The 25017-nt window shown below is 41.1% G+C and overlaps 1 protein-coding gene across 1 annotated transcript in view; it reads left to right on the forward strand.

Annotated features, from left to right (window-relative positions):
• Positions 1 to 25017, forward strand: part of PROM1 (prominin 1) — a 108049-nt gene that overhangs the window by 40994 nt on the left and 42038 nt on the right. Inside the window, exons 3-7 of the mRNA XM_060096116.1 lie at positions 2965 to 2991; positions 5137 to 5342; positions 17904 to 18024; positions 21932 to 21995; positions 22889 to 22978. Coding sequence (XP_059952099.1) covers positions 2965 to 2991; positions 5137 to 5342; positions 17904 to 18024; positions 21932 to 21995; positions 22889 to 22978 — 508 coding nt within the window. The remainder of the gene's footprint in view (positions 1 to 2964; positions 2992 to 5136; positions 5343 to 17903; positions 18025 to 21931; positions 21996 to 22888; positions 22979 to 25017) is intronic.

Genomic DNA, 25017 nt, shown 5'->3' on the forward strand with positions numbered 1-25017 from the left:
TATTGTTAATAAGATAAGCAGGGCTGGAACAGGTGGGGAGGCGGCTTTGCTGGCATTCCAAGCTGTGGGGACCACGTGAGCAGAGGATGAGGTGTGAGGGGAGGAAGCACAGGGATGGAGCTTGTGGGTGAGGAGGAAGGGGAAGGACAGGTGAGCTGTGGCCAGATCAGGGGAGGGCCTTGAAGGCCTCACTCAGATGAGTGGACAGTATTGTCAGAAAGTATCCAGGCACCTTTCATGTCTCTACTTAATACCAAGGTTAGGGTTAGGGTTAGAGTTGAGGTGCTGTTAATTCACTCTGTTTGCATCCACGAGATTAACTTACCTAAACAGAAGAGTGTGTTATTTCGATTTTGGCCTATGATGAATGTCGGTTGCCAACGAAATAAACAGACGAATGTTTTTGCATTGAATGTTAGGATAATAAAAATTAGTTGAATCTGTTTGTCAAGCTACTAGTCCTGCAGGGTCAGACGATTCGTTCCATCCTTTCCTGGTACAAAGGTGGTTATCAAGACAACAATAAAGGTACCAGTGGACTTTTATTTGTTTAATGGCCAGCACAACAAAGGTGAATGACAGTGTCTCCAGCGGGTGTGAAGGCAGTGAACTCTTGCCCAGTGGTGGGAACAGTGGCTGCATATTCTCAATTTGCAATAAAATGATACTTAAGGGAAAAGTGAATGCAGAAGCCAAAGAGAAAGTTCTCATCTCAAGGCCATTTATGTGTACAAAAGAGGGTGAGCCAGATACACATTAGTGCCTACACCTTCCCTCCTACCACAGAAAGCATTTTCATTCTTCAGTGCCACTGGCTTCATTTATATCTTCCAAACATGATTGCCCATGTGTGCCTGCTTCCCTGGGCAGAATAAAATGACCTTTGCTTTTATATTTATATTGAAAATTTGCATGCCATTAGCAGCCCAGCCTGAATGCCAGTTAGCTCTGGCAAGGAATGGGTTGGGCGTGAGAGGCTGAACTCCCTCATCTGGGCCCAAGCCTTAGAGGACCAGGTCCTCAGACTCTGAGGTCACTCTGAGCAGCCTGACAAGTATGAGCCAGAGTTGGCTGCCACCGTCCATGGCAGGACTCTTAGTTGGATGAGTCCTTTATGGTTGGCTTGATATTAGACTTGGAGTTCCTGCAAGCTTGGGGACCCCCTACTTCCTGATCTCTCCACCTCAGGTGTCTTTACAAGTAGATAAAAACCATTTGGGTGGAGCTGGTGTAGAGAAAGGAGCCAGAACTGGGCCCACAGGAATGAACGGAATCCTACCCTAGGTGTGGAATTGGGTCATGTTTTCCAGTTATCCAAGGAAGAGGGATTTGGTTAAGCAAAGACACCAAAGAAGCCAGGGCTCCTTTGGAAGGGAGCTTTCTGATTGGCTTTAGGGTGTGTTTGGTCAGAGTCCCCGAAGCAGACCCTGAGTCAAGGACTCCAGGGCAAGTCACTTATTTGGGAGCTGCAGGGAACCCAGGCTGTGAAGTGGGAGGTGACACAGCGGAGGGAGGGCTGCCTGTAGAGGGTGTATCATTCCGCCACCCGCCACAGGGGGCAACAGAGCTCCATCCTGTCGAGGAGCTGTGATAGACGCAGAAGACACCGGTGTGGGAATTAGCCCCCGGGAAGGTGAGAGAGCTGAGGTATCTATACACCAATATTGAAGAGGCACTTAATCATAATCATGACACAGGGCTTGTTTTAAAGACAGATTCCTGGTCTTACCCAAATCTCCTGACACTTCTCCAGGGGAGGGGCCTGAAGTCAGTGTTTTTAACACACACACACTGTGAGGCGCTTATGATTGGCGAGGTTGGGAGGTAACAAGCCCGTGGGGCCCGGACCCATGAAGGGAGGCTGGGGTCACTCAAGATGCCCTGTGGGTCCCCAGGGGCATGTGTATCTGAACTGCCCATCCCAACATTTCAGATGGTGCCGCCTTTAAAGGTTTTTAACATCACAAACATTGTTCTTCCGCACCTGTGAAAATCTGCCAGCTAAGGCAATGACTTCCAAACTTGGATTTCCTGGACCAGACAATTTGAAAAACGTCATCTGGGGAACACCATGGAGGCACATAATTTTATTTAACCACATGAGGACATTTTAAGTCAACTATAACAACAATAATGACTTTGTCCCTCTTCATATGTATGTCACCTCCCTCTTCCAAAAAGAAGGATAGTCTTATAAATTGAGCAAATGAGGTAAGCACCATGAAAGGGCAAGTGTAGGACTCCATGGCATCATGAAGGAGGGATGTACAGCAAACCCAGACGTTATCAAGACAGACTTCCTGGAGAAAGCAACATCCAAGCTCAGACTTGACTTTCATTGGGGGAAGAGTGGTGGGAATAAGGTTCAAGCAAGAGGGAGCCCCAAGTGAGGAAAGGGAGAGAGACCACGATGCTTTCTGGGGACTAGAGTGGTCAAGAAGAATGGGGACATGAAACCAGAATTAAATAACATAGGACCACGTGGAGGAGTTTGAATTAAACATGGTGGGAATCCATGGAATGCTGTTAAACAAGGGAATGATACCATAAGATTGTCATTTTAGAAAGGACACTTGGAAGTTGGTGCCTTGGGCTCTGGAGTTCTAGGCAGCCACTGATTCTCTGTTTCATGGAGACCATGTGGTTGTGGTTAGTGTGTTAAGCATTTGTAACTTTCCCTCTAGTTCCCCTTGTCCATAACTGATTAGCATACTGATTAAGAACCTTTCAAGAAATCCAATGTAAATCCAAATGTGAGCCCTAGAGCTTGACTGTACCCAAAACACTGTCTAATAAATGCTCCTTTTATGTTCCTGTCTTGTGTCATCCTCCTCTCCCTTGATTTCCTCTGTGTGGGATATTAATGGTCTCAGTTGTGGTTAATCACTCCAGTAATGTTTTCTGTTTTCTTGATGCATGCTGCCTCTGCTTGCACAAACTCTGCAACGGCTTTGACTTCCTCAGCCAGAAAATGTAGTCTTGATTCTGAAGGTAAAGTCCTCACTTGCTGTTTCATGTTGCTCTGTCTAAAGCCCGCGAGTGGTGTGACGCTTTTACCAGAACTTTCTGTTCACTGTCATCTCCACTGTGATGATTTTTAAATTGTTTCCTTTTTGTATCTGCCATCATCTTCCATCTTCTCTTTCAGCTTTTGTAGTCCACGAAAGAATAGCAGCCCATCTGCAAATTTAAATCTTGAGCTTCTCTTCAACACAATCCACAAAGCACTCCGGAGATCTTAGTATATCAGGAAATAATTTAGGTCTTGCCAGATCTTGGCCAGACTTTTAAGTGTAGACGTGAACTCTGGAAATGACATAATCTTGTTCCTGATACTGTTTAACCTAATATTTAGTAGTGACATTGGAAAGCTTATATACAAAATATAAAATTTGTATTTGGAGCTAAAGATAGTTCATTAAAAACATTTCAGTACACCTTCTCTCCTGGGTTTGGGGTTCAGTGTTACTTTTATTTTGGCTGTGCCATGCAGCTTGCAGGATCTTAGTTTCCCGACCAGGGATCAAACCCATGCCCCCTGCAGTGGAAGCGTGGAGTCCTATCCACTGGACCACCAGGAAATTCCCAGAAACAATTTCTAAAAATAGTAACAATTTAGAATATTTGCTGAGAAAGATAGCAAAATAAGTAAGAATTTGGAGTGTCTGGAGATGGTTTCTCAGTTGGCCAATGATGTGAGTCTTCAAGGGTGGGTTACACACCAGCAAATAACGACTTTTCATGGCCCTGGTGTCCAGCTTAGCTTAAAAAGGCTGCATCAAAATTGCAATCACTTTTTTCTTTTTAGCATTTTAACCTTATGGAAGTAGATAATATTCAAGTGCCGTTTGCACCTAGCTTAATACTCATAAGCGTTTACCCACGAGTTAGCTAATACTGATTGAACATTTGATGTGTGCTGGGCACTTTGCTAGTTGTTTACACATTAACTCATTTAATTATCTGTCCCTCACAATATGCTGATGACATTAATGCTAATGTAACATTTCCTAGTTTAGAGAATTAAAAGCTGCCCCTGCTGGGATTTAAAGCAGGTCCTCTGACTCCAAGTTCACTGCTCTCTCCTAAGACATCACATTTGCTTCTAGGAACAAGGCTTGGGTTTCGTTTTCCTTTGCTCAGCTTGGCTTCAGAATGTATTTTTATCTAGCTGGTCCATTACAAACCATTACAGGTTGCAAACCGCCAACCTGTAATTTTCTGCCATTCTTTTAAAGTGTCTTGCTTTATGGAAGTGTGAGTAACTGCATACATGAATTGGAATGAGAACGAGTTTTATCATCCTGTTGCATTAATTTTTATTTAGCCTGGAATAAAGCCATCAGTGATTATGAAAATAGGTTTAGGTCACTTGATTGTGTCTAGCTATTGTGCTAGTTCCTAGGAACCTAGGAGCTATCTGAGACTTAGCTGGTGAGGCTGGGCTCAGCAGCCTGAAAGGGGCACTTAACAAGTGTCTGCTCCACGCCAGGTACTTTCCATGGCACCTTATCACTAATCATACATTATCTGCAATGTTCACAAGGACCTTATAAGGTACGTATTTTATTCCCAGTACGTGGGTGGGGAAACTGAGTGGCCTGTGAGTAACATGTCTGATTTGGAAAGTCTGAGCCTTTTTTTCTAAATTTAGATATATTCCAGATTCTTTCATAACTAAACATGAATTTGTCATTAATCGATCCAATCCAAACTACTTTGAATACTTAATAACTATTATTAGTTCTATCTTTCTGGTGAAAAACATCCTTGGTATAGATTATTCATTATGCAAGGACTTCTGCCAAAATTTGTCATGCCGTTTAAAAACAAACAAAATACCTTTGGGGTTGAAATGACACCATTTGCAACTTGACCCTGAATTTGGATATTTTCCTGGAAGTTGAAAGAAGGTAGTAACTGCTTGATCCCATATTCTGATAACTCAGATCTCTGCTTTCTTTGTTTCAAGAAGGATCTTCAAAATGGACACACACACACACACACACACACACACCGCTCAACATTTAACTCATGATGACAAATAGCTTAAAAGCATGAAATGTGTACACTGTGGAATGTTCTACGTGTAATTTTATGTTACAGTATGTGCTGTTTCTTTTGTTTGACTTGCAGATTATCTACTATGAGATCGGGATTATTATCTGTGCTGTCCTGGGATTGCTGTTTATTATTCTGATGCCTCTGGTGGGGTTTGTCTTTAGTTTGTGTCGTTGCTGTAACAAGTGTGGTGGAGAAATGCACCAGCGACAGAAGAAAAATGGGGCCGCCCTCAAGAACTACTTTACACTCTCCCTCTTGGTGATTTGTATATTTATAAGGCAAGTAGCATCTTGGACAACAGCTGATTGTGTTTTAGGTTGATGAGAAATGTCTTGTGTTTTAACTGTTGAGCATGAGTTGGAAACAACAACAAAATACAAAAAGCAGAAAACAGAAAAGAGAGAACAAAAATGCTTGCCGAGCACATCACTATAAGCAGAAATTAGTGCTGTAACCAGGCTGCTGTAGTTTATGTGATAAGCCAACCCCATGTTTTTTTTCATTTTGAAGCCATCCTGATAAATCTGGGAATGAAGAAAGCATTCACCTCCCAGGACAGCGCCTCCTTCCTCTTAAATAGCTCTCTCGAAACGCAGCCTGCAGGAACGCAGAGCAAGTATTTCTAGTTGATTTGTACGTCCAAAGGGATCTTTTGCAAGAAATTTTTTTTAAATTGAAGTATCATTGATTTACAATATTATGTTAGTTTCAGGTGTACAGCACAGTGATTCAGTTATTTATATATATATATATATATATATATATATATATATATATATATATATATAAATGTATGTATTTGTTTTCAGATTCTTTTCCCTTATAGGTTATTACAAAATACTGAGTATAGTTCCCTGTGCCATACAGATGGGTAGAGTCCCTAAATTGGGGGATTTGAGAATATTGTTGGATGGAGTTAACTTTCTAATTATATGCCCAGTTTTCTTTTTTTGTTTGTTTTTTATTTTTCTCATTTTTATTAGGAACTTTAAAAAAATCTTTGTTTATTTTTAAACAGCAGGTTCTTATTAGTTATCTGTTTTACACATATTAGTGTATACATGTCAATCCCAATCTCCCAATTCATCCCACTACCACCACCACCCCACCCCCGCTTTCCCCCCTTGATGTCCATACGTTTGTTCTCTACATCTGTGTCTCTATTTCTGCCTTGCAAACTGGTTCATCTGTACCATTTTTTCTAGATTCCACATATATGCGTTAATATACGATATTTGTTTTTCTCTTTCTGACTTACTTCACTCTGTATGACAGTCTCTCGGTCCATCTATGTCTCTACAAATGATCCAATTTCATTCTTTTTTACGGCTGAGTAGTATTCCACTGTATATATGTACCACATCTTCTTTATCCATTTGTCTGTTGATGGGCATTTAGGTTGCTTCCATGACCTGCCTATTGTAAATAGTGCTGCAATGAACATTGTGGTATGTGACTCTTTTTGAATTCTGATTTTCTCTGGGTATGTGCCCAATAGTGGGATTGCTGGGTCATATGGTAATTCTATTTTTAGTTTTTTAAAGAAGCTGCAACTATTCTCCATAGTGGTTGTATCAGTTTACATTCCCACCAACAGTGCAAGAGGGTTCCCTTTTCTCCACACCCTCTCCAGCATTTGTTGTTTGTAGATTTTCTGATGATGCCCATTCTAACTGGTGTGAGGTGATACCTCATTGTAGTTTTGATTTACATTTCTCTAATAATTAGTGAGGTTAAGCAGCTTTTCACATACCTCTTGGCCATCTGTGTGTCTTCTTTGGAGAAATGTCTATTTAGGTCTTCTGCCCATTTTTTGATTGGGTTGTTTTTTCTTTTAATATTGAGCTCCATGTGGTGTTTATATATTTTAGAGATTAATCCTTTGTCCATTTATTCCTTTGCAAATATTTTCTCCCATTCTGAGGGCTGTCTTTTCGTCTTGTTTATAGTTTCCTTTGTTGTGCAAAAGCTTTTAAGTTTATTTAGGTCCCATTTGTTTATTTTTGTTTTTATTTCCATTAATCTAGGAGGTGGGTCAAAAAAGATCCTGCTGTGATTTATGTCAAAGTGTGTTCTTCCTATGTTTTCCTCTGTGAGTTTTATAGTGTCTGGTCTTACATTTAGGTCTTTAATACATTTGAGTTTATTTTTGTGTATGGTTTTAGGGAGTATTCTAATTTCATTCTTTTACATGTAGCTGTCCAGTTTTCCCAGCACCACTTATTGAAGAGACTGTCTTTACTTCATTGTATATCCTTGCCTGCTTTGTCATAGATTAGTTGACCATAGGTGCGTGGGTTTATCTCTGGGCTTTCTATCCTGTTCCATTGATTTATGTTTCTATTTTTGTGCTAGTACCATATTGTCTTGATTACTGTAGCTTTGTAGTATGGTCTGAAGTCAAGGAGTCTGATTTCTGCAGCTCCCTTTTTTTCCCTCAAGATTGCTTTGGCTATTCTGGTCTTTTGTGTTTCCATACAAATTTTAAGATTTTTTTTTCTAGTTCTGTAAAAAAAAAAACATTGATAATTTGATAGGGATTGCATTGAATCTGTAGATTTCTTTGGGTAGAATAGTCATTTTCACAATATTGATTCTTCCAATCCAAGAACATGGTATATCTCTCCATCTGTTTGTGTCATCTTTGATTTCATTCATCAGTGTCTTATAGTTTTCTGAGTACAGGTCTTTTACCTCGTTAGGTAGGTTTATTCCTATGTATTTTATTCTTTTTGTTGCAATGGTGAATGGGATTGTTTCCTTAATTTCTCTTTCTGATCTTTTGTTGTTAGTGTATAGGAATGCAAGAGATTTCTGTGCATTAATTTTGTATCCTGCTACTTTACCAAATTCATTGATTAGCTCTAGTAGTTTTCTGGTGGCGTCTGTAGGATTCTCTATGTATAGTATCACGTCATCTGCAAACAGTGCAGTTTTACTTCTTCTTTTCCAATTTGGATTCCTTTTATTTCTTTTTCTTCTCTGATGGCCATGGCTAGGTCTTCCAGGTGGATGGGGATGAGTTCCTTCCTTGTCGGTTGTTTGGCCTGAGGTGACCCAGCACTGCCGCCTACAGGCTCTTTGATGAGGCTAATGGCGGACTCTGGGAGGGCTCACACCAAGGAGTACTTCCCAGAACTTCTGCTACCAGTGTCCTTGTCCCCGTAGTGAGCCACAGCCAACCCCACCTCTGCAGGAGACCCTCCAACACTAGCAGGTAGGTCTGGTTCAGTCTCCTATGGGGTCCCTGCTCCTTCCCTCTGGGTCCCCACATGCACACTACTTTGTGTGTGCCCTCCAAGAGTGGGGTCTCTTGTCCCCCAGACCTGTCAAAACCCTGCAATCAAATCCCGCTAGCCTTCAAAGTCTGATTCTCTGGTAATTCCTCCACCTGTTGCCAGACCCACACGTTGGGAAGCCTGACGTGGGGCTCAGAACCTTCACTCCAGTGGGTGGACTTCTGTGGTATAATTGTTCTCCAGTTTGTGAGTCACCCACCCAGCGGTTTTGGGATTTGATTTTATTGTGATTGTGCCCCTCCTACCATCTTAGTGTGGCTTCTCCTTTGTCTTTGGATGTGGGGTATCTGTTGGTGAGTTCCAGTGTCTTCCTGTCTGATTGTTCAGCAGTCAGTTATGATTCCAGTGCTCTTGCAAGAGAGAGTGAGTGCACGTCCTTCTACTCTGCCGTCTTGAACCAGTCTCCAAAACATTATCTATATACCCAGTTTTCTTGAGTTTGCAATTAAGCTGGAACCTGTCTTTTTTTTTTTTCAAGCTTGTTAAATGAAGACTTTTATTGTGAGAAAGAAATCAGTTCATTATTCCTTTCTCTCCATTGAAGGTGGTAATTACCCTTTGTTGTTGCATTCACAGATTCTTTAGAGAATTATCTTCAAAATTGTGACTATTAAAACATAGCATCAAAACTCTATTAGTATTTCCCCAGTGGCCCAGTGGTTAAGTCTTCACGCTTCCACTTCGGGGGGGGCGGGTTCGATCCCTGGTCGGGGAACTGAGATCCCACGTGCCTTGCGACATGGCTGGAAAAAAAAAAGAAGTCTCTATTATTGAGTTAAAAATAAATAATAATTATTATAAATAATACATAAATAAATCTAAAAATCCAGCTCCTATAGTGTACCATTTTCATTAAACATTTCCTTCAGTGTTTCTGCAGGGTAATCTGGAGGCAGAAACCTATGCTTTAGTGATATATTACCCAGTTATAGAATTTGCGTATTTCTGGTTCTAAATGTGTACTTCCTTTTGGAAATAATATGGAACCCTCTCTTGAAGTCTGGAGCACACTTCATGATTTAGGATGTTTCTTCTGCAGCCCCTGCTGCTGCCATAAGTTTTCCAGTGGACTGACAGATTAGATGTACACTGCTTTTAAGACGAAGAAGTTTAGTTGTGAAATCAGATTCCTCAGCTGAGGATTGTGCCTCACAATACTGGCCCCCTGGTTGTGATGCTTGGTCATCTTTCCACATTCCCTCATCCATTCAATCAGTGTGTCATATCCAGAAATAAAGTGCCTATGACATGCGTAATGCTAGGCTTCAAGGAGACCCAGGGACAACGAGGAGTGCCAGTCGCATCCTCCTTGATGTGTCTCTGAGCACCGCATTTGCTCAGTAGCCATGAGTAAGATCTTTCAAATTTTGCTGAATAACTGATATTGGGGAATTTAAGCAGAAAACAGAATTAAACAGAAATTAAACAAGATTAAGCAGAACAATTTAGTTTTGAAGTTTGGGCTGCTAACCCAGGAAGAAAAGTTCTTGAAGTGTGGCCATCAGTAGAAGCATGGTGAAATGTACGTTTTGGGGGACCATTCATTGGAATACTGGTATATTGCCATATACCCACTGGAGAGCACTGGCCAGTTCTAGAGTTGCTGATACGAAACAGTCCCCAGGTGAGATGCAGTGAGAAAAGCAGTTTGTAGACCACGTGTAGAACACAACACCAGTGATTAAAAATAAAAAAGGAGGGGGATGTGAACACTTGGTTATGTTTGCATAGAGACCATGTGAAAAGATTGCCGAGACCCTGGCCAGGCGAGTTGCCTCTGGGAAGGAAATTGGTGGCTGTGAAGGGGAGGGAAGCAAACTCGCTTCTTACTGCAACCAGACTTCTTGTTTTTTTTTTTTTTTTTTTTTTTTTTGTTTGCTGTACGCGGGCCTCTCACTGCTGTGGCCTCTCCCGTTGCGGAGCACAGGCTCCGGACACACAGGCTCCGCGGCCATGGCTCGCGGGCCCAGCCGCTCCGCGGCATGTGGGATCTTCCGGGATCGGGGCACGAACCCGTGTCCCCTGCATCGGCAGGCGGACTCTCAACCACTGCGCCACCAGGGAAGCCCCCTTGTTTCTTTTTAATTATCTACCACACTCAGGTATTACTTACTGAATTAAGTACACTAAAAATTAAATTTGGAAAACCAAAAAATCCCCACAAAAAGCAAAAGCCAATGCACTGCCACTGATTCCAAAGCAGTCAGTTTTTTTGAACAGATATCCTTCTGCTGAAAATAGTGAAATAACAGACCTTAACGCAGACGTAGAGAATGGACTTCAGGACACGGGGAGGGGGAAGGGTAAGCTGAGACGAAGTGAGAGAGTGGCATGGACATATATACACTACCAAAGGTAAAGTAGATAGCTAGTGGGAAGCAGCCGCATAGCACAGGGAGATCAGCTTGGTGCTTTGTGACCACCTAGAGGGGTGGGATAGGGAGGGTGGGAGGGAGGGAGACGCAAGAGGGAGGGGATATGGGGATATATGTATATGTATAGCTGATTCACTTTGTTATATAGCAGAAACTAACACACCATTGTAAAGCAATTATACTCCAATAAAGATGTTAAAAAAGAAAAAAAAATAGACCTTAACAATATACTTATAAACAGGATCCAAGTGAATGTGTTAGCTAATTTCATGCACCCTTGTTTAACCACCAGGTAGTTTTTGTGGGTGTGTTTCATCTGCAAGACGTGGGTGTGGGTTTCTCTGTCTTTCTCTCTCCTGTTTCCCTCTGTGTCCCTGTTCCCTCTGTCCATAATTTGAATCTAACTGCTTCTTCACATAGAATTCTGAAAGGCAGCTTAGGATCGGGGCAGTGGTAATTACAGATTTCCCCTGTCTCTCTGCTTTGTATTTGAAGGATTTTCAGGAATGTACAGACCCTACAGCTGTGGGAGTAGTTACCTCCCCCCAGCTACCAGAAGAATGTTGGTTATAGCCCAAAGACCAATCAGACCCTTGTGCATTTCCTTTAAGCCTGAAACTTACATCCTTCATTCATCCAAAGATTTGGACAGCCGGTGTGTCTTCCTTTTTGTATACCCTAGACATCAAAGATGAGGCTCAGGTGACAAAGAGCCTTTTGAAAATACTTACCCTTAGGGCTTCTTGTTAGCATGATTATTTATTTAACAAGTTAAGAATTTTCACTTGATATAAATACATATGATGTAACTTCAGGAAAATTCTTTATTGCATGTACTCATTTACCCAAATAAATGTTCACGTATGTAATAATGGGCTTTCAGTTTTTTTTAATGGAACATATGTCCTGTATTGGGTTTCTATTTTTAAATTGCACTTTTATTTGCATTACATATAATTATGCAATATACACTTTATAGTTCACCCTGAACACATTGAATTATTTATATGAGGTTTTAAATACAAAGATATATAAACATTAAAGCTACAATGTCAGAAGTAAACTTGGCTTTCATTTTATATAAAATGAATGCTAAATGTATCTTTTATTCTTGAGAACTCAGACCCATCAAACACATTTAGGTAAGTTTTTTTCTCCTGAATATATTTTAGTTTAGAAAATTCTTTAAAAAAAAATACCTGTGATTCTATCCTCCTACACAATCAGCTAAGATATTTTCCCCACCCGAGTAAAACTTATTAATTAATATAACAATTTTAAATTTCAGTACAATTAAACCAAAGTTGATCAACTATTTGAGGCTAAATGACAAATTTAAACTAATTTATTTTACATAATACACTGAATTTATATAAGGATTATAAATAGGTCTAAATAAGAGTAGTAGTTGAGATTGTTTTGTTTACTTTGAATTCAGACTAAAAGTTTAAACTTCTTTGCTTTGAAATTTTTTTTAATTTAAATAGCTATTTTGATGTCATCATTTTAGAACACCTACTGGTTTGCAAGTATCCTCATCAGCATGAGTTGAGTAATTGTTTGCACGTAATCAAAACTAGCCAAGAAGATTAAAGACCAGGAGAAAACAAAAATTTCCATATTATGATTAGATAAAAAGGAGAAGAAACTTATGTCCACAAAATCAGAAGATTAGAATAAAATAATAGGGGAAAGAATGTCCACAAAATTAGAAAGCGGAAAGAGAAAGAAAATGAGGTATTAGCCTCTGCTTCCATCGACCTCAGCAGAGATTGGATACTAGTGATAAATAATCTTTGTATATGATTTAAAAAAAATTCTTTCAGAAGCCCAGAGCAGTCTACTTGCCTTTTATCAGGCTCAGTTCCTTTTTGTGGCTGAATACTGTTACAATTAAAAAAGAAGTTGGTTTTTAAAATTAGTCTTGATTTTTCATCCATCCCATTTTATTAAAATTTTTGAAATCTTTTCTTTTTAATTGAGAAAGGCATAGGTGTTAATGAGAAAGATCCCCTAGTATATGTGGAATATATGTGGTCATATTCTTTTTCCTTTTGAGCTTTTCCAAAGGCAGCTGCAGAGTGTTTGAATTCCATAGACGTTGACATATGTTTACGTAAGTCTGTTTGACCATCAGCAGAAGATTACATTTCCATGTCTCACTGTGGGCTGTTTAAGCAGATGTGTCTTACTCCAGAAAAAGCCAACTTTTCTCTCCTTTCCTTTGCATTTGTCATCACTGCATTTTTCAGAATTTCAAAAAGGTTATAAGCAACAACAAAAAGGAACAGCTGTGCCTTTATTTCTCCAGAATAGAGGTTATTTCTAAGTTTCCCAGTACAGGTAAGTCAGCTTTTGCCAATTACTGTGGTGAAACTGAATCCCAGTCCTTTTCAGGAAGACGGCTATTTTTAAAGTTCATTTTTGTTGTTGTTGTTGTTACAATGTGATGTCAATTCCTGGCGTGGAAGCCACAAGCTTCCAGAAAAGAAATTGAACTAGCATGCCTTGGAAATCATGAGACTTGCTTAATGTGAGAATTAGTTATATAAAATTGAAATCGAAATTGAAAAATTATCTTTAAAAAGTAAGAGATCAGTTACAGACAGAGCATTTATTTGGCTCTTATTGGCTAATTTCATTGTCAGTAGAAATTGGTAGAAAAAACTGCTACAAATTCTAAATGTTTAGCTATACTCTAAAAACTTTAAGTATTTACTTTTAAGTAGAGAAAATTGGTCTGTCCATATAAAATACAGAAGTTATAGTGCTAATATGTCATAAAAATAAATTCCTATCTTCTGCTAAAAATTTCAAGAGATTTTGTTGTACTACATAAAATTTTCGATAGCTTAAAGGCTTTTGTGTCAATGCCAGAGAATTGATAGTCATTTGACTATCATTTGATTGAAATTTTATTCTCTTTTTGTGTGAGGTGAATTTCCCTCATCGTCATATCCTAATAGTTGACCGGTGTTTAAAAAAACGAAACATTAATTTCATGTGATTTTTTTGTGTGCATGCTTAAAGGAACATTGAATAATAAGGAATGTCTAAATCAACAACAACAAAAAGAATAACTTTAAAATTCTCTATTTGTGTTTAACTAAGGGTTTTAAATTTGGGGTTACAAATGGAGACCATCAATTGGTTTGTGTAGTATTTAAATTTTTTTTCTTTGATTTGTTGCTAATATTTAAAAATGGGAAAAAAACTTTGAAATGGGAGATTTTACATATGAATCCAGATTCCCAGATTTTTGTGAATAATTGGAAGATCTGGTCTTCTTCCATCATGGTAGCACTGACTGGAGCCACAGAGCATCTTCCCCACCCCCATCTTTATCTCCAGCTCCCACAGGTCCATACCAGGCACTTTGCCCTACATGCTTTCTGCCTGCCTGTGTAGGCATTTGAATTTGCTGTCTTTAATTTAAATATAAAATTTACAATGAGTTATGAGTGTGAAAATCAGCTTTGAAAGTTGCTAAATTGTATCCCAGAATTCTGTTTAGTACAGTTTTTAAAAATGATTAATCCTTTCATTTTAATTAGATCTATAACTGAGTAACAGAAATGTGTCCTTTTAAATACGGTGTATTGAAATTCAGCATTGTATTTCAATGCTGCGTTTACTGATTGATGATTTTTGGAGTAACAGCATTTATTCATTAAAGGAACAAAGATAGTTTCTGACTTGGACATTCTGAACATATGGCTAATCTTCTAAATGGATCAGATGAAACAAAGCCCAGTCCTTAAATCCGCCTTCGCTGAACACCCACCATGGACACGAGACCCTGCATTACCCAAGGTTGACAAAGAAGCAGTTTCCACCTCTTTTTAGGGAAGTTAAACATAGGTGGAAATAAAGGCAAAATAGAGTATAAAGTGAGAAAAACCCATCAGAACTTCAGGGCGAGACCTCTGGGAGTTCAAGGCAAGACGTCCTTCTCCTATCCAGGGGGTTCAGGGAAAGCCACGTGCACTTGGACTTGCTGTTTGTTTCCCAAGTTCACTTTAACTTATATGACAAAAATGGGTCTGGAGCATGATGAATGACAAATAATTTGGACATGATGGGGAGAGAGCAAGGGCCCCCAGTGTGAAATCCTCTAGTGGGCAGGTATATTCAGGTGGTGATCCTGACTTGTCATGGTGTAGAATGGTTGAAAATTGGCATGGTAAATAAAGCTCCAGGTACATTACTATGACTCAGCTTTTTTTCCCCCTTCTGTTGACACTACTCCAAAGTCATTATTTTGGGTCGTTTGGCCTTATTTTGCATGAGTGAATCATTTAATAACATTGCTCTGGTGTAATGCCAGCCTCATAAATACCAATGCAGACTTAAGACCGACACAAATGGATTCTAAGGTGGTCCTCTCAAATGTCAGAGGATATTGTTAATTAGATCTTTTAAAGATTATCATCAACATGAACCCAAACTTAAAAAAAAATCGAAGACACCTTGTGGACATCCAGTACCCCTCTCCTTTGCAGTCTGCGAAGCACCGATCTAATCTAATTTCTAGTTTTTGATGCCAACTGAAGCTCACAGAGGGAAGGGACATTCTCAAGCTCACACAGTATGAATTAGTGGCAGTTGTGGGGCCAGAAGCCAAGTCTCATGTTCCTCCTTTATTGCATATTCCACTGCACCTTGTTTTTTTTTAAAATTTATTTATTATTCATTTTTGGCTGTGTTGGGTCCTCGCTGCGCACGGGCTTTCTCTAGTTGTGGTGAGCAGGGGCTACTCTTCCTTGCGGTCCGCGGGCTTCTCACTGCAGTGGCTTCTCTTGTTGCGGAGCAAGGGCTCTAGGTGCGCGGGCTTCAGTAATTGTCTCACATGGGCTCAGTAGTTGTGGTTCAAGGGCTCTAGAGCACAGTCTCAGTAGTTGTGGCACACGGGCTTAGTTGCTCTGTGGCATGTGGGATCTTCCAGGGCTTGAACCTGTGTCCCCTGCATTGGCAGGCGGATTCTTAATCTCTGTGCCACCAGGGAAGTCCCCACTGTACCTTGTTAACCATAAGAAATGTTGTTAAACATTGTGTTACAGACTTCGGGGGATTAGTTTGGAAAGGCAATGCACCTATGTAATATTGCTATGGGAAAATAGGTTTATTTCTTTATTTCTTTATTTCTTATTTATTTCTCTATCTTTAAAAAAATTTTTATTTTTTTATTGAAGTATAGTTGATTTACATTACCATGTTAGTTTCAGGTGTATGGCACAGTGATATATATATATATATATTATTTTTCAGATTCTTTTCCCTTATAGGTTATTACGAAATATTGAATATAGTTCCCTATGCTATACAGTAGCCCCTTGTTGGTTATCTATTTTATGTATAGTAGTGTGTATATGTAAATCCCAGCCTTCTAATTTATCCCCCTCCCCCTTCCCCTTTGGTAACCAGACCAGCAATGCTCCTTGGAATGACTCATGACAGAAATGGGGCAAATGACTCCCCAGTTACCCAAGACTGAGAGGTTTCCTGGGAATGTGGGACTTCTGGTGCAAAAATGGACAGTTGGCCATCATACCTGTAAATATATGAATGCATCATGCTTAAGATGTTGCTTTTGGTGAAGAAGCAGAAGTATTCATATTCTGCATCAGAATTTTCCCCCCAAAGTTGGCGTGTTATTTGCAAAACTTTCTTCTAGAAACATAGTTACACCTTCCATTGGATGGTTACAAACAATTTATTACAAACTAAAAGTTTTGTTAACTTCTGTTAACAAAAGGGTATGTTAGGGTATGTTATGAGTTTATATAATTTCTTGCTGCCATCTAGTGGCTAAATTCAACAGGGCCTTGGTGATTAGCAATCTTAAATGTAACATTTTAATGTTTAAAGTCCTTGACACAAAAACAAACCAGTTGGTCAAATTAATTTGTCAGGGGATTGTTAGTAATTAGTAGACATTAAGAGCTCTTAAAATGATTAAATGTAGACATTTCAGATGGCTCGAAAAATATGGTTTTTATTTTCATGTAGAGCTTTTCATGTAAGATGCCTCTCATGTGGTGTTTTTATTTATTTATTTTTGGCTGCTTTGGGTCTTCGTTGCTGCACACAGGCTTTCTCTAGTTGTGGCGAGTGGGGGCTACTCTTCGTTGCAGGTGTGTGGGCTTCTCATTGCGGTGACTTCACTTGTTGCGGAGCACGGGCTCTAGGCGTGTGGACTCAGTAGTTGTGGCTCGCGGGGTCTAGCGCGCAGGCTCAGTAGTTGTGGCGCACAGGCTTAGTTGCTCCGTGGCATGTGGGATCTTCCCGGACCAGGGCTCGAACCTGTGTCCCCTGCATTGGCAGGCGGATTCTTAACCACTGAGCCACCAGGGAAGCCCTTATGTTGTGTTTTTGAAACTCTTTATTGAAGTGCATTTTATATGGAGAAAAGTGTTCCTATCATAAGCACATATGTGCGAATTTCTATGAAGTGAACACACTAACTACACCATTACCCACCCCTCCCCCAAATATAACCACTGACTTTTAGCACCATCATTTTGTTTGATTTTGTACTTCACATAAAGTGGAAGGAGACGGCGTATACTCTATGGCTTGCAGCTTATATAGTATTTTAATGCTAAAGTAATTCACGTTTCCTTTCAACCTGGACAATGCAGTAGCTCACAAAGACAATTAGATTAACCAAAAACATTAGAAAGCCCAAACCATTCTTATCATTTTAGTATTTTTCCTGACAGTCTTCTTGAGGGGAGCAGAGGTATGCATGTAGTGTGTGTGTGTATGTGTGTGTGTATGTGCACGCCCTGCACGGAGAGTGTATACCTACATTCGCATCTGTACAGAAGTGGGACTGTATTCCACACCCTGTCTTATAACCTTTGTTACTTCTATTTCCTGAACATTGTTCCATTTATAAGACTCATATTTAACAGAGCAACGTGTCTTGAATGGATATGTGTCTTCCCTGAGAGGACTGAGTCTTGTTCTGTGGCCCACATTTGGTAGTGGGTGGATTATGGGATGGAGGCAGGAAGCCTGTAGCAGTGGAGGAGCTGGGCTTGGGGAGCAGGGGTTCTCTGCACAGGAAGACCTTCCGCCTCCTCCCAGCTGTGGGCTGCTCTGCACCTGGCCACACGGCCATGGCTCCCACAGTAAATGCTCTCCTTTCCTTTTCTTGCAGCATTGGTATCATCTGTGGTTTTGTGGCGAGCCAACACATAAGGACTCACATCGAAAAGACTCGCAAATTGTCAGAAAGTAATTTCAACGACTTGAGAACCCTCCTGAATGCAACTCCAGGGGTAAGGACCACAATCTATATCCCATGATGCTTTGTGTTTGAGGCCTTTGGGAGTTCCTGTATATATTTGGAATCTTATTCGGACCTTCTGGAAACCCTATAATCATTGTAGACAGGTGTTGTCTTTTAATTTTAAAGATAAAGGAATAAAGGCCTAGCAAGTGATTTTCAAAAGAGTACGAAGCGTAATTTCAGAATTGGTGCTTTTATTTTATTTCATTGTACTTTATTTCTTTTATTAAGGTATAACATATAATTATATTACTTATTATAAAAGTGCGTAACCATTTTAAAGGTCTCATGATGTTTTCAATTTTATTTATTTATTTTTGGCTGTGTTGGTCTTCCTTGCTGCCCAGGGGCTTTCTGTAGTTGTGGCGAGCGGGGGCTACTTTTCGTTGCGGTGCGCGGGCTTCTCATTGCAGTGGCTTCAATTGTTGTGGAGCACGGGCTCTAGAGCGCAGGCTCAGTAGCTGTGGCGCACAGGCTTAGTTGCTCCACGGCATGTGGGATCTTCCCGGACCAGGGCTCGAACCCGTGTCCCCTGCATTGGCAGGAGGATTCTTAACCACTGCGCCACCAGGGAAACCCCATGACTTTTTTTTAATTAATTAATTTATTTTTGCTGTGTTGGGTCTTCGTTTCTGTGAGAGGGCTTTCTCTAGTTGTGGCAAGCGGGGGCCACTATTCATCGCGGGGCACAGGCCTCTCATTATCGCAGCCTCTCTTGTTGCGGAGCACACGCTCCAGACGCGCAGGCTCAGTAATTGTGGCTTACGGGCCTAGCTGCTCCGCGGCATGTGGGATCTTCCCAGACCAGGGCTCGAACCCGTGTTCCCTGCATTAGCAGGCAGATTCTCAATCACTGCGCCACCAGGGAAGCCCCCGACTTTTTTTAAAAAGAAAAATCTTTGGTGCCACTGTCCTTTCTTTTTCACAATATCATTAACTCCCCATCGTTTGTTTGAAGTTACTCTGGTAATGAAACCTTTCTGTTTTATAAACACTTATTTGCTAATATCTGTATAGATGTGTAAAATTCCTTGGGAAGGAGAGACACACACACATGCACGGAAGTTGTCTCTGGGGACAGGGTGACCTGAGGGTACCTTTCTTCTGTATCCCAGAAGCACATTGATGCTTTGCCTATTCAGAACATCTTTTTTAAAAACCTCTCAGCAGAGGGCTTCCCTGGTGGCGCAGTGGTTAAGAATCCGCCTGCCAATGCAGGGGACACAGGTTCGAGCCCTGGTCCAGGAAGACCCCCACATGCCGCAGAGCAACTAAGCCCATGCGCCACAACTTATGAGCTTGCCCTCTAGAGCCCGAGTCACAGCTACTGAAGCCTACAGGCCTAGAACCTGTGCTCTGCAACAAGAGAAGCCTCCGCAATGAGGAGCCCGCACACCTCAACGAAGAGTAGCCCCTGCTCGCTGCAACTAGAGAAAGCCCGCGTGCAGCAATGAGGACCCAACGCAGCCAATAAATAAATAAATAAATAAATAAAAACCTCTCAGCAGAAACCATCAAACATATGATGCTGAGCTAATGGGTACCAACATGCAGAGAGAAGGATGCTATCCTCTTAGATTCACTAATAAGAGCCTGCCAGAATCCATGGGCTTCCTTACACAGGGATGTGTTCTTACAGGTTTAATATATTCTAAAAAAATGCCAACACATTAAATACGGTACTAGTTTTTTAATATGTGGTTGGAACTAAAAATGCAAGGAGTGCAGGAATTTTTAATATTGAGATTATAGAAGCTAACTTTATTCAGCTTTATAGCCTGTGCAGAGGGGGAAATGCTTCATTTCCCCAGTTTGTGAGTAAAAATTCATAATATTTTTTACCTATCATTCTAAAGATGCCAAAGTAAAATCTGTTTCGTAAAAAGTTGGCAAAGTTAAACACACAGCAATCATGGCTGGTGAACTTTGAGATTGCTTTCATAATCTTGGAAAGAGACTAAAGTGTTATGGCTTTGGGGGAAACTTATGTAGTTCAAAATATATGAAAGAGCTCTAACAAATCTATAAAAAATTGGGCAGAAAATGTCAATAATTGATTTACAGAGGAAATATAACTGGTCCCAAACATCATAAAATTTTTAAAAATACATCTTTATTGGAGTATAATTGCTTCACAATGCTGTGTTAGTTTCTGCTGTACAACAAAGTGAATCAGCCATATGCATACATATATCCCCATATCCCCTCCCTCTTGAGCCTCCCTCCCACCCTCCCTATTCCACCCCTCTACGTCTTCGCAAAGCACCAAGCTGATCTCCCTGTGCTATGCAGCTGCTTCCCACTAGGTAACTATTTTACATTCGGTAGTGCATATATGTCGATACTACTTTCACTTCGCCCCAGCTTCCCCCTCCCCACCGTGTCCTCAAGTTCATTCGCTATGTCTACGTCTTTATTCCTGCTCTGCCACTAGGTTCATCAGTACCATTTTTTTTTTTTTAGATTCCATATATATGTGTTAGCATACGATATTTGTTTTTCTCTTTCTGACTTACTTCACTCTGTATGACAGACTCTAGGTCCATACACCTCACTACAAATAACTCAATTTCATTTCTTTTTATGGCTGAGTAATATTCCATTGTATATATGTGCCACATCTTCTTTATCCATTCATCTGTCAGTGGACACTTAGGTTGCTTCCATGTCCTGGCGATTGTAAATAGAGCTGCAATGAAAATTGTGGTGCATGTCTCTTTTTGAATTATGGTTTTCTCAGGGTATATGCCCAGTAGTGGGATTGCCAGGTCATATGGTAGTTCTATTTTTAGTTTTTTAAGGAACCTCCATACTGTTCTCCATAGTGACTGTATCAATTTACATTCCCACCAACAGTGCAAGAGGGTTCCCTTTTCTCCACACCCTCTCCAGCATTTATTGTTTATAGACTTTTTGATGATGGCCATTGTGACCGGTGTGAGGTGATACCTCATTGTGGTTCTGATTTGCATTTCCCTAATGATCAGTGGTGTTGAGCATCTTTTCATGTGTCTCTTGGCCATCTGTATGTCTTCTTTGGTGAAATGTCTACTTAGGTCTTCTGCCCAATTTTTAATAGGGTTGTTTGTTTTTTTGATATTGAGCTCCATGAGCTGTTTGTATATTTTGGAGATTAATCCTTTGTCTGTTGTTTCATTTGCAAGTTAACCTTACTCTAGTAATTGGAGAAATGAGCAATTAAATAATAATGCACATTTTCACTAAGAAGATGGGTAATAGTTATTTTATTTAGAAGTGGTAACATCCAGGGTTGCAGAGGGTGTGGGGAAGCAGACCCACAAAGACACAGTAGGCAGAAGGGTGAGTGGCCCCAGCAGAGGTCAGTAATAGCTGCTAAGTAAAATGATTCTAGGGTGGTAGATTTCTCATGGCCTCAAATTCTCTTCAGTTCCTCCTTTCAAGAGGTGGATCTGTTTTCCATCCCCTCAAATCTTGGATGTGTCTGTGACCTGCTTTGACCAAACGAATGATGTAGACGTGACCTTGTGCTAGTTTTGACCTTAAGCTTCCAAAGGCCTTGCAGTGTCTACTCTTGTCCTCTTGCTAGAGGGACCGCTATGTGAAAACATCCAGGCTGGCCGCTTGGGAGGAGAGACCACATAGAGAGAGGGATCCATTTGTCCCCAGTCAAGCCAGCGCCAACCAGGAGATTGGCATAGCCAATCCACAGAATCATGAGAAATAAGAAATTATATTTCTTAAGCCAATAAGAATTCTGAGCATCCAAAAAATAGAAATATCTCTAAGAACCTGCTTTCTTTTAAAAAACACTCTAATTCAGGATAATTTTCATATGTTAAGTCTCTTTTTATTGTGTCTTGGGAAACCTCCAGAAGAAGAGGTTTCATTTAATCTTTTTTTTTTTTTTTTTTAAGCAAATTGACTATGTACTGGACCAGTATACCACCACAAAGGCAAGGGCATTCTCAGATCTGGACAGTGAGTAAAATTTAATGTTGCCTCAAATGTGTTTGTTTTGGCTAGAAGATGCTATGGCCATCTCCCATAAAACATGGACTAAGAAATGTAGTATGCTGTTTCTGCAATTTCTGTGTGAACAAAGGGGGAAAACAGAACAGTAATTCCCTAGCATTATTGACAACATGTAGTTTGTTACTCAGCCATTAAAGCCTAGCATATATTATAAAAATGCTTCTGCTTTCCTGCAGTCACAGGCACCTGTTCTTCACTCCCCACGCGAGAGAAGAATTGGGCCTCTGTCTGATCTGCTGTTAAAGACAGATATGGGACCCCCGGAGAAGCCAGTGGCTTCAGGAATTAGAGGGGTGGGTGGTGCTGGTCCCCACATGCTCAGTGGTTAGCAACCAGGGGCTGTTTTACCCTCAAGATGACATCTGGCAACATCTGGAAGCATGTTCAGTGTCCCGGTTGGGTCCCATCCATTGGCAGAGGCCAGGGATGTGGCTAAAAACCCTGCAACACACAGGTCAGGTCCCACAGGAAAGACGGATCTGGCCCCCAACGTCAATAGAGCCCGGGTTCAGAAACCCTGGTCCAGCTGGAGAGGTTAGGGACACCTGCAGCCGTGAATCAAGGTGATAAGGTGAACCTATTCCTAGTACAAAGAAACACCGAGTCTGCGGTGGTTACGTTTTCACGGGGGCGCAGCTGGTGTGAGGGCTTGGAAGTGTGCCAAGAAATCTCCACATGAGAGTACACGGCCATATGGGGTGTGGAGTGAAAAGTGGGATTTCGCGTCTGGAGAGACTAAACCAGGCAACGAAATCAGCATCGGGAAGAGGCTGAGAGGTAAGAGGAGAATAAAGAGAGAGACCCCACCCTCACTGTCCCTTATGCTTCTTGGAATGTAGATATTAAGTTGTTGCTGGGAGGCGGAATTTTCGAACAGCTCAAACCTAAAGTGGTCCCTGTGCTGGATGACATCAAGGCCATGGCAGAAGGTAAGCACCGTGGCAGCAGGACCAAGACAGCCTCCACCCGGAAGGCACAGCTTCCGAGGCTCCCTCGGCCTTTTCTCGTTTTCCCTGAGGGTCAGCTAGGGCAGAGCCACAGTCCGTCCTTCCTTCCTTCCTCTCTCCCTCCCTTTCCCTCTTCCATCCTTCCCACCTCCCTTCCCCCCTTCCTTTTTCCCTTCCCTCCTCCCTCCCTCCCTCCCTTTCTTTCCTTCCTTCCTTCCACACCTGGCCCCTGCCTATCTTTCCAGTCTCTTCCACCAGCACCCACTTTCCATTCTAGCCGTGAATCTCAGTCTTCATTCTGATGTAAGTCCCCAAAGGTGTCATTCTTCCCCAGACCCTGTACTGCACAGGCTTCCTCTGCCTGAAACGCCACAGAACCTTCTTCATCTAACGTACATATTAGAAAATTGTGTTCCTAGAATGTGTATTTAGCTTTGACAAAGACTGAAGTTTAAAACAGCAAGGCTTGTCTTTAGAATGAGTCTTACCCCTATGGTTGAATCATAGTCAATCACAGCAGAGGATCAGTGGTACTTGAATAAAGGAAAATAGATGGAAGAAAAAAGAAAACAAACAAAAACGTAAGTTTTCTTGCTTTTGTCCTTACTGGGATATTGTTAGTGTACAACAGTTGTCCGAAGTTCACAACAAATACATTTAAGCTCAACTGAAATAAATCTTCAGCCAGTGGTTAATTTTGTTTCTATCCATTAGCCGTATTTCTGACGGAAGGAGATGGGTTGGGGAGGGGTCCTTCCTTCCTTCCTTCCCCTCATGGTGAGGAAATGAGGCCTCCTGCCACCCGTGTTATTGACCGAGGAAGCTGATTGTCCAGCCCCAGTCAGTCCTCAGACGAACGCAGGCCCTGCTGCCAGCTTGACTGCAACCTCAGGAGAGATCCTGAGCTCAACCACTCAGCTAAGCCAATCCCAGACTTCTGACCCTCACATACTGTGTGAGATAATAAACCTTTGTAGTTTTAAGCTGCTGACTTTTGGAATAGTATCTCCTGCAGCAATAGATAACTAATACAGTGCACAATCCGCAGTGGCAGCTATTTTCCTAAACCATCAATTTCCTATGCAGCCTTCAACACACGGAGAAGGAGAACTAAAAGCTTCTGATTTCTGATTTTTGTGACTCAGCAGAATATAATACTCCTTGATTTTTTTTTTTTTTGCGGTACGCGGGCCTCTCACTGCTGTGGCCTCTCCTGTTGCGGAGCACAGGCTCCGGACGCGCAGGCTCAGTGGCCATGGCTCACGGGCCCAGCCGCGCATGTGGGATCTTCCCGGACCGGGGCACGAACCCGTGTCCCCCGCATCGGCAGGCAGACTCCCAACCACTGCACCACCAGGGAAGCCCAATACTCCTTGATTTTAAGGCAGCATATATTGTATAGACCTTTGGATTAATTAATGTCTTTTTTGGGGAAAAGAGGAAAGTACCACATTAAGTGCAAAATTGATTGCATGCTCATTTCACTAAAGTTAAAATGTAAAAAAGAAAGCAAAAGGAGCCAGTGAATCAGGGAAATACTGTAATGTTTAAAAACTGAAAGGCGGCCCACTATGGAAACAAAAAATAATGAGTGAAAGAAAAAATACACAAAAATGGTAACACAATGGACTAACAAGGGGGCATTGTTTTAGTTAAAGAGCTCAGTGTCCAAGGAGTGTAACCTCTTATTCCTGTTAATTAGTACATTTTCTTACAGCTGAGTGTTACATTTCTTTCTTCCAATAACCCCATTTACGACACAAAATGAACTCTTTGTCATCATGGCTGACAGATGGCCCCCAAACCGTGTGTTATTGTCCTTTATTGAAAATTAAATGGCATTAGTCATAAAATGACACCCTACATAAGTAGGGTGTCAGGTTGAAATATCAAAATACTAAAAAAGTGAATTTGCAATGGAGCACCATGTGCTTGTTTATTAAGCCCGTTAACTAATAGTATATAGTGGAGGGTCTGATAACTACCGTAATTTCAAAGTAGTGATGAGCAGACACAATACT

Source organism: Mesoplodon densirostris, chromosome 1 (genome assembly GCF_025265405.1).
Source record: "Mesoplodon densirostris isolate mMesDen1 chromosome 1, mMesDen1 primary haplotype, whole genome shotgun sequence".
Classification (NCBI taxonomy): Eukaryota; Metazoa; Chordata; class Mammalia; order Artiodactyla; family Ziphiidae; genus Mesoplodon; species Mesoplodon densirostris.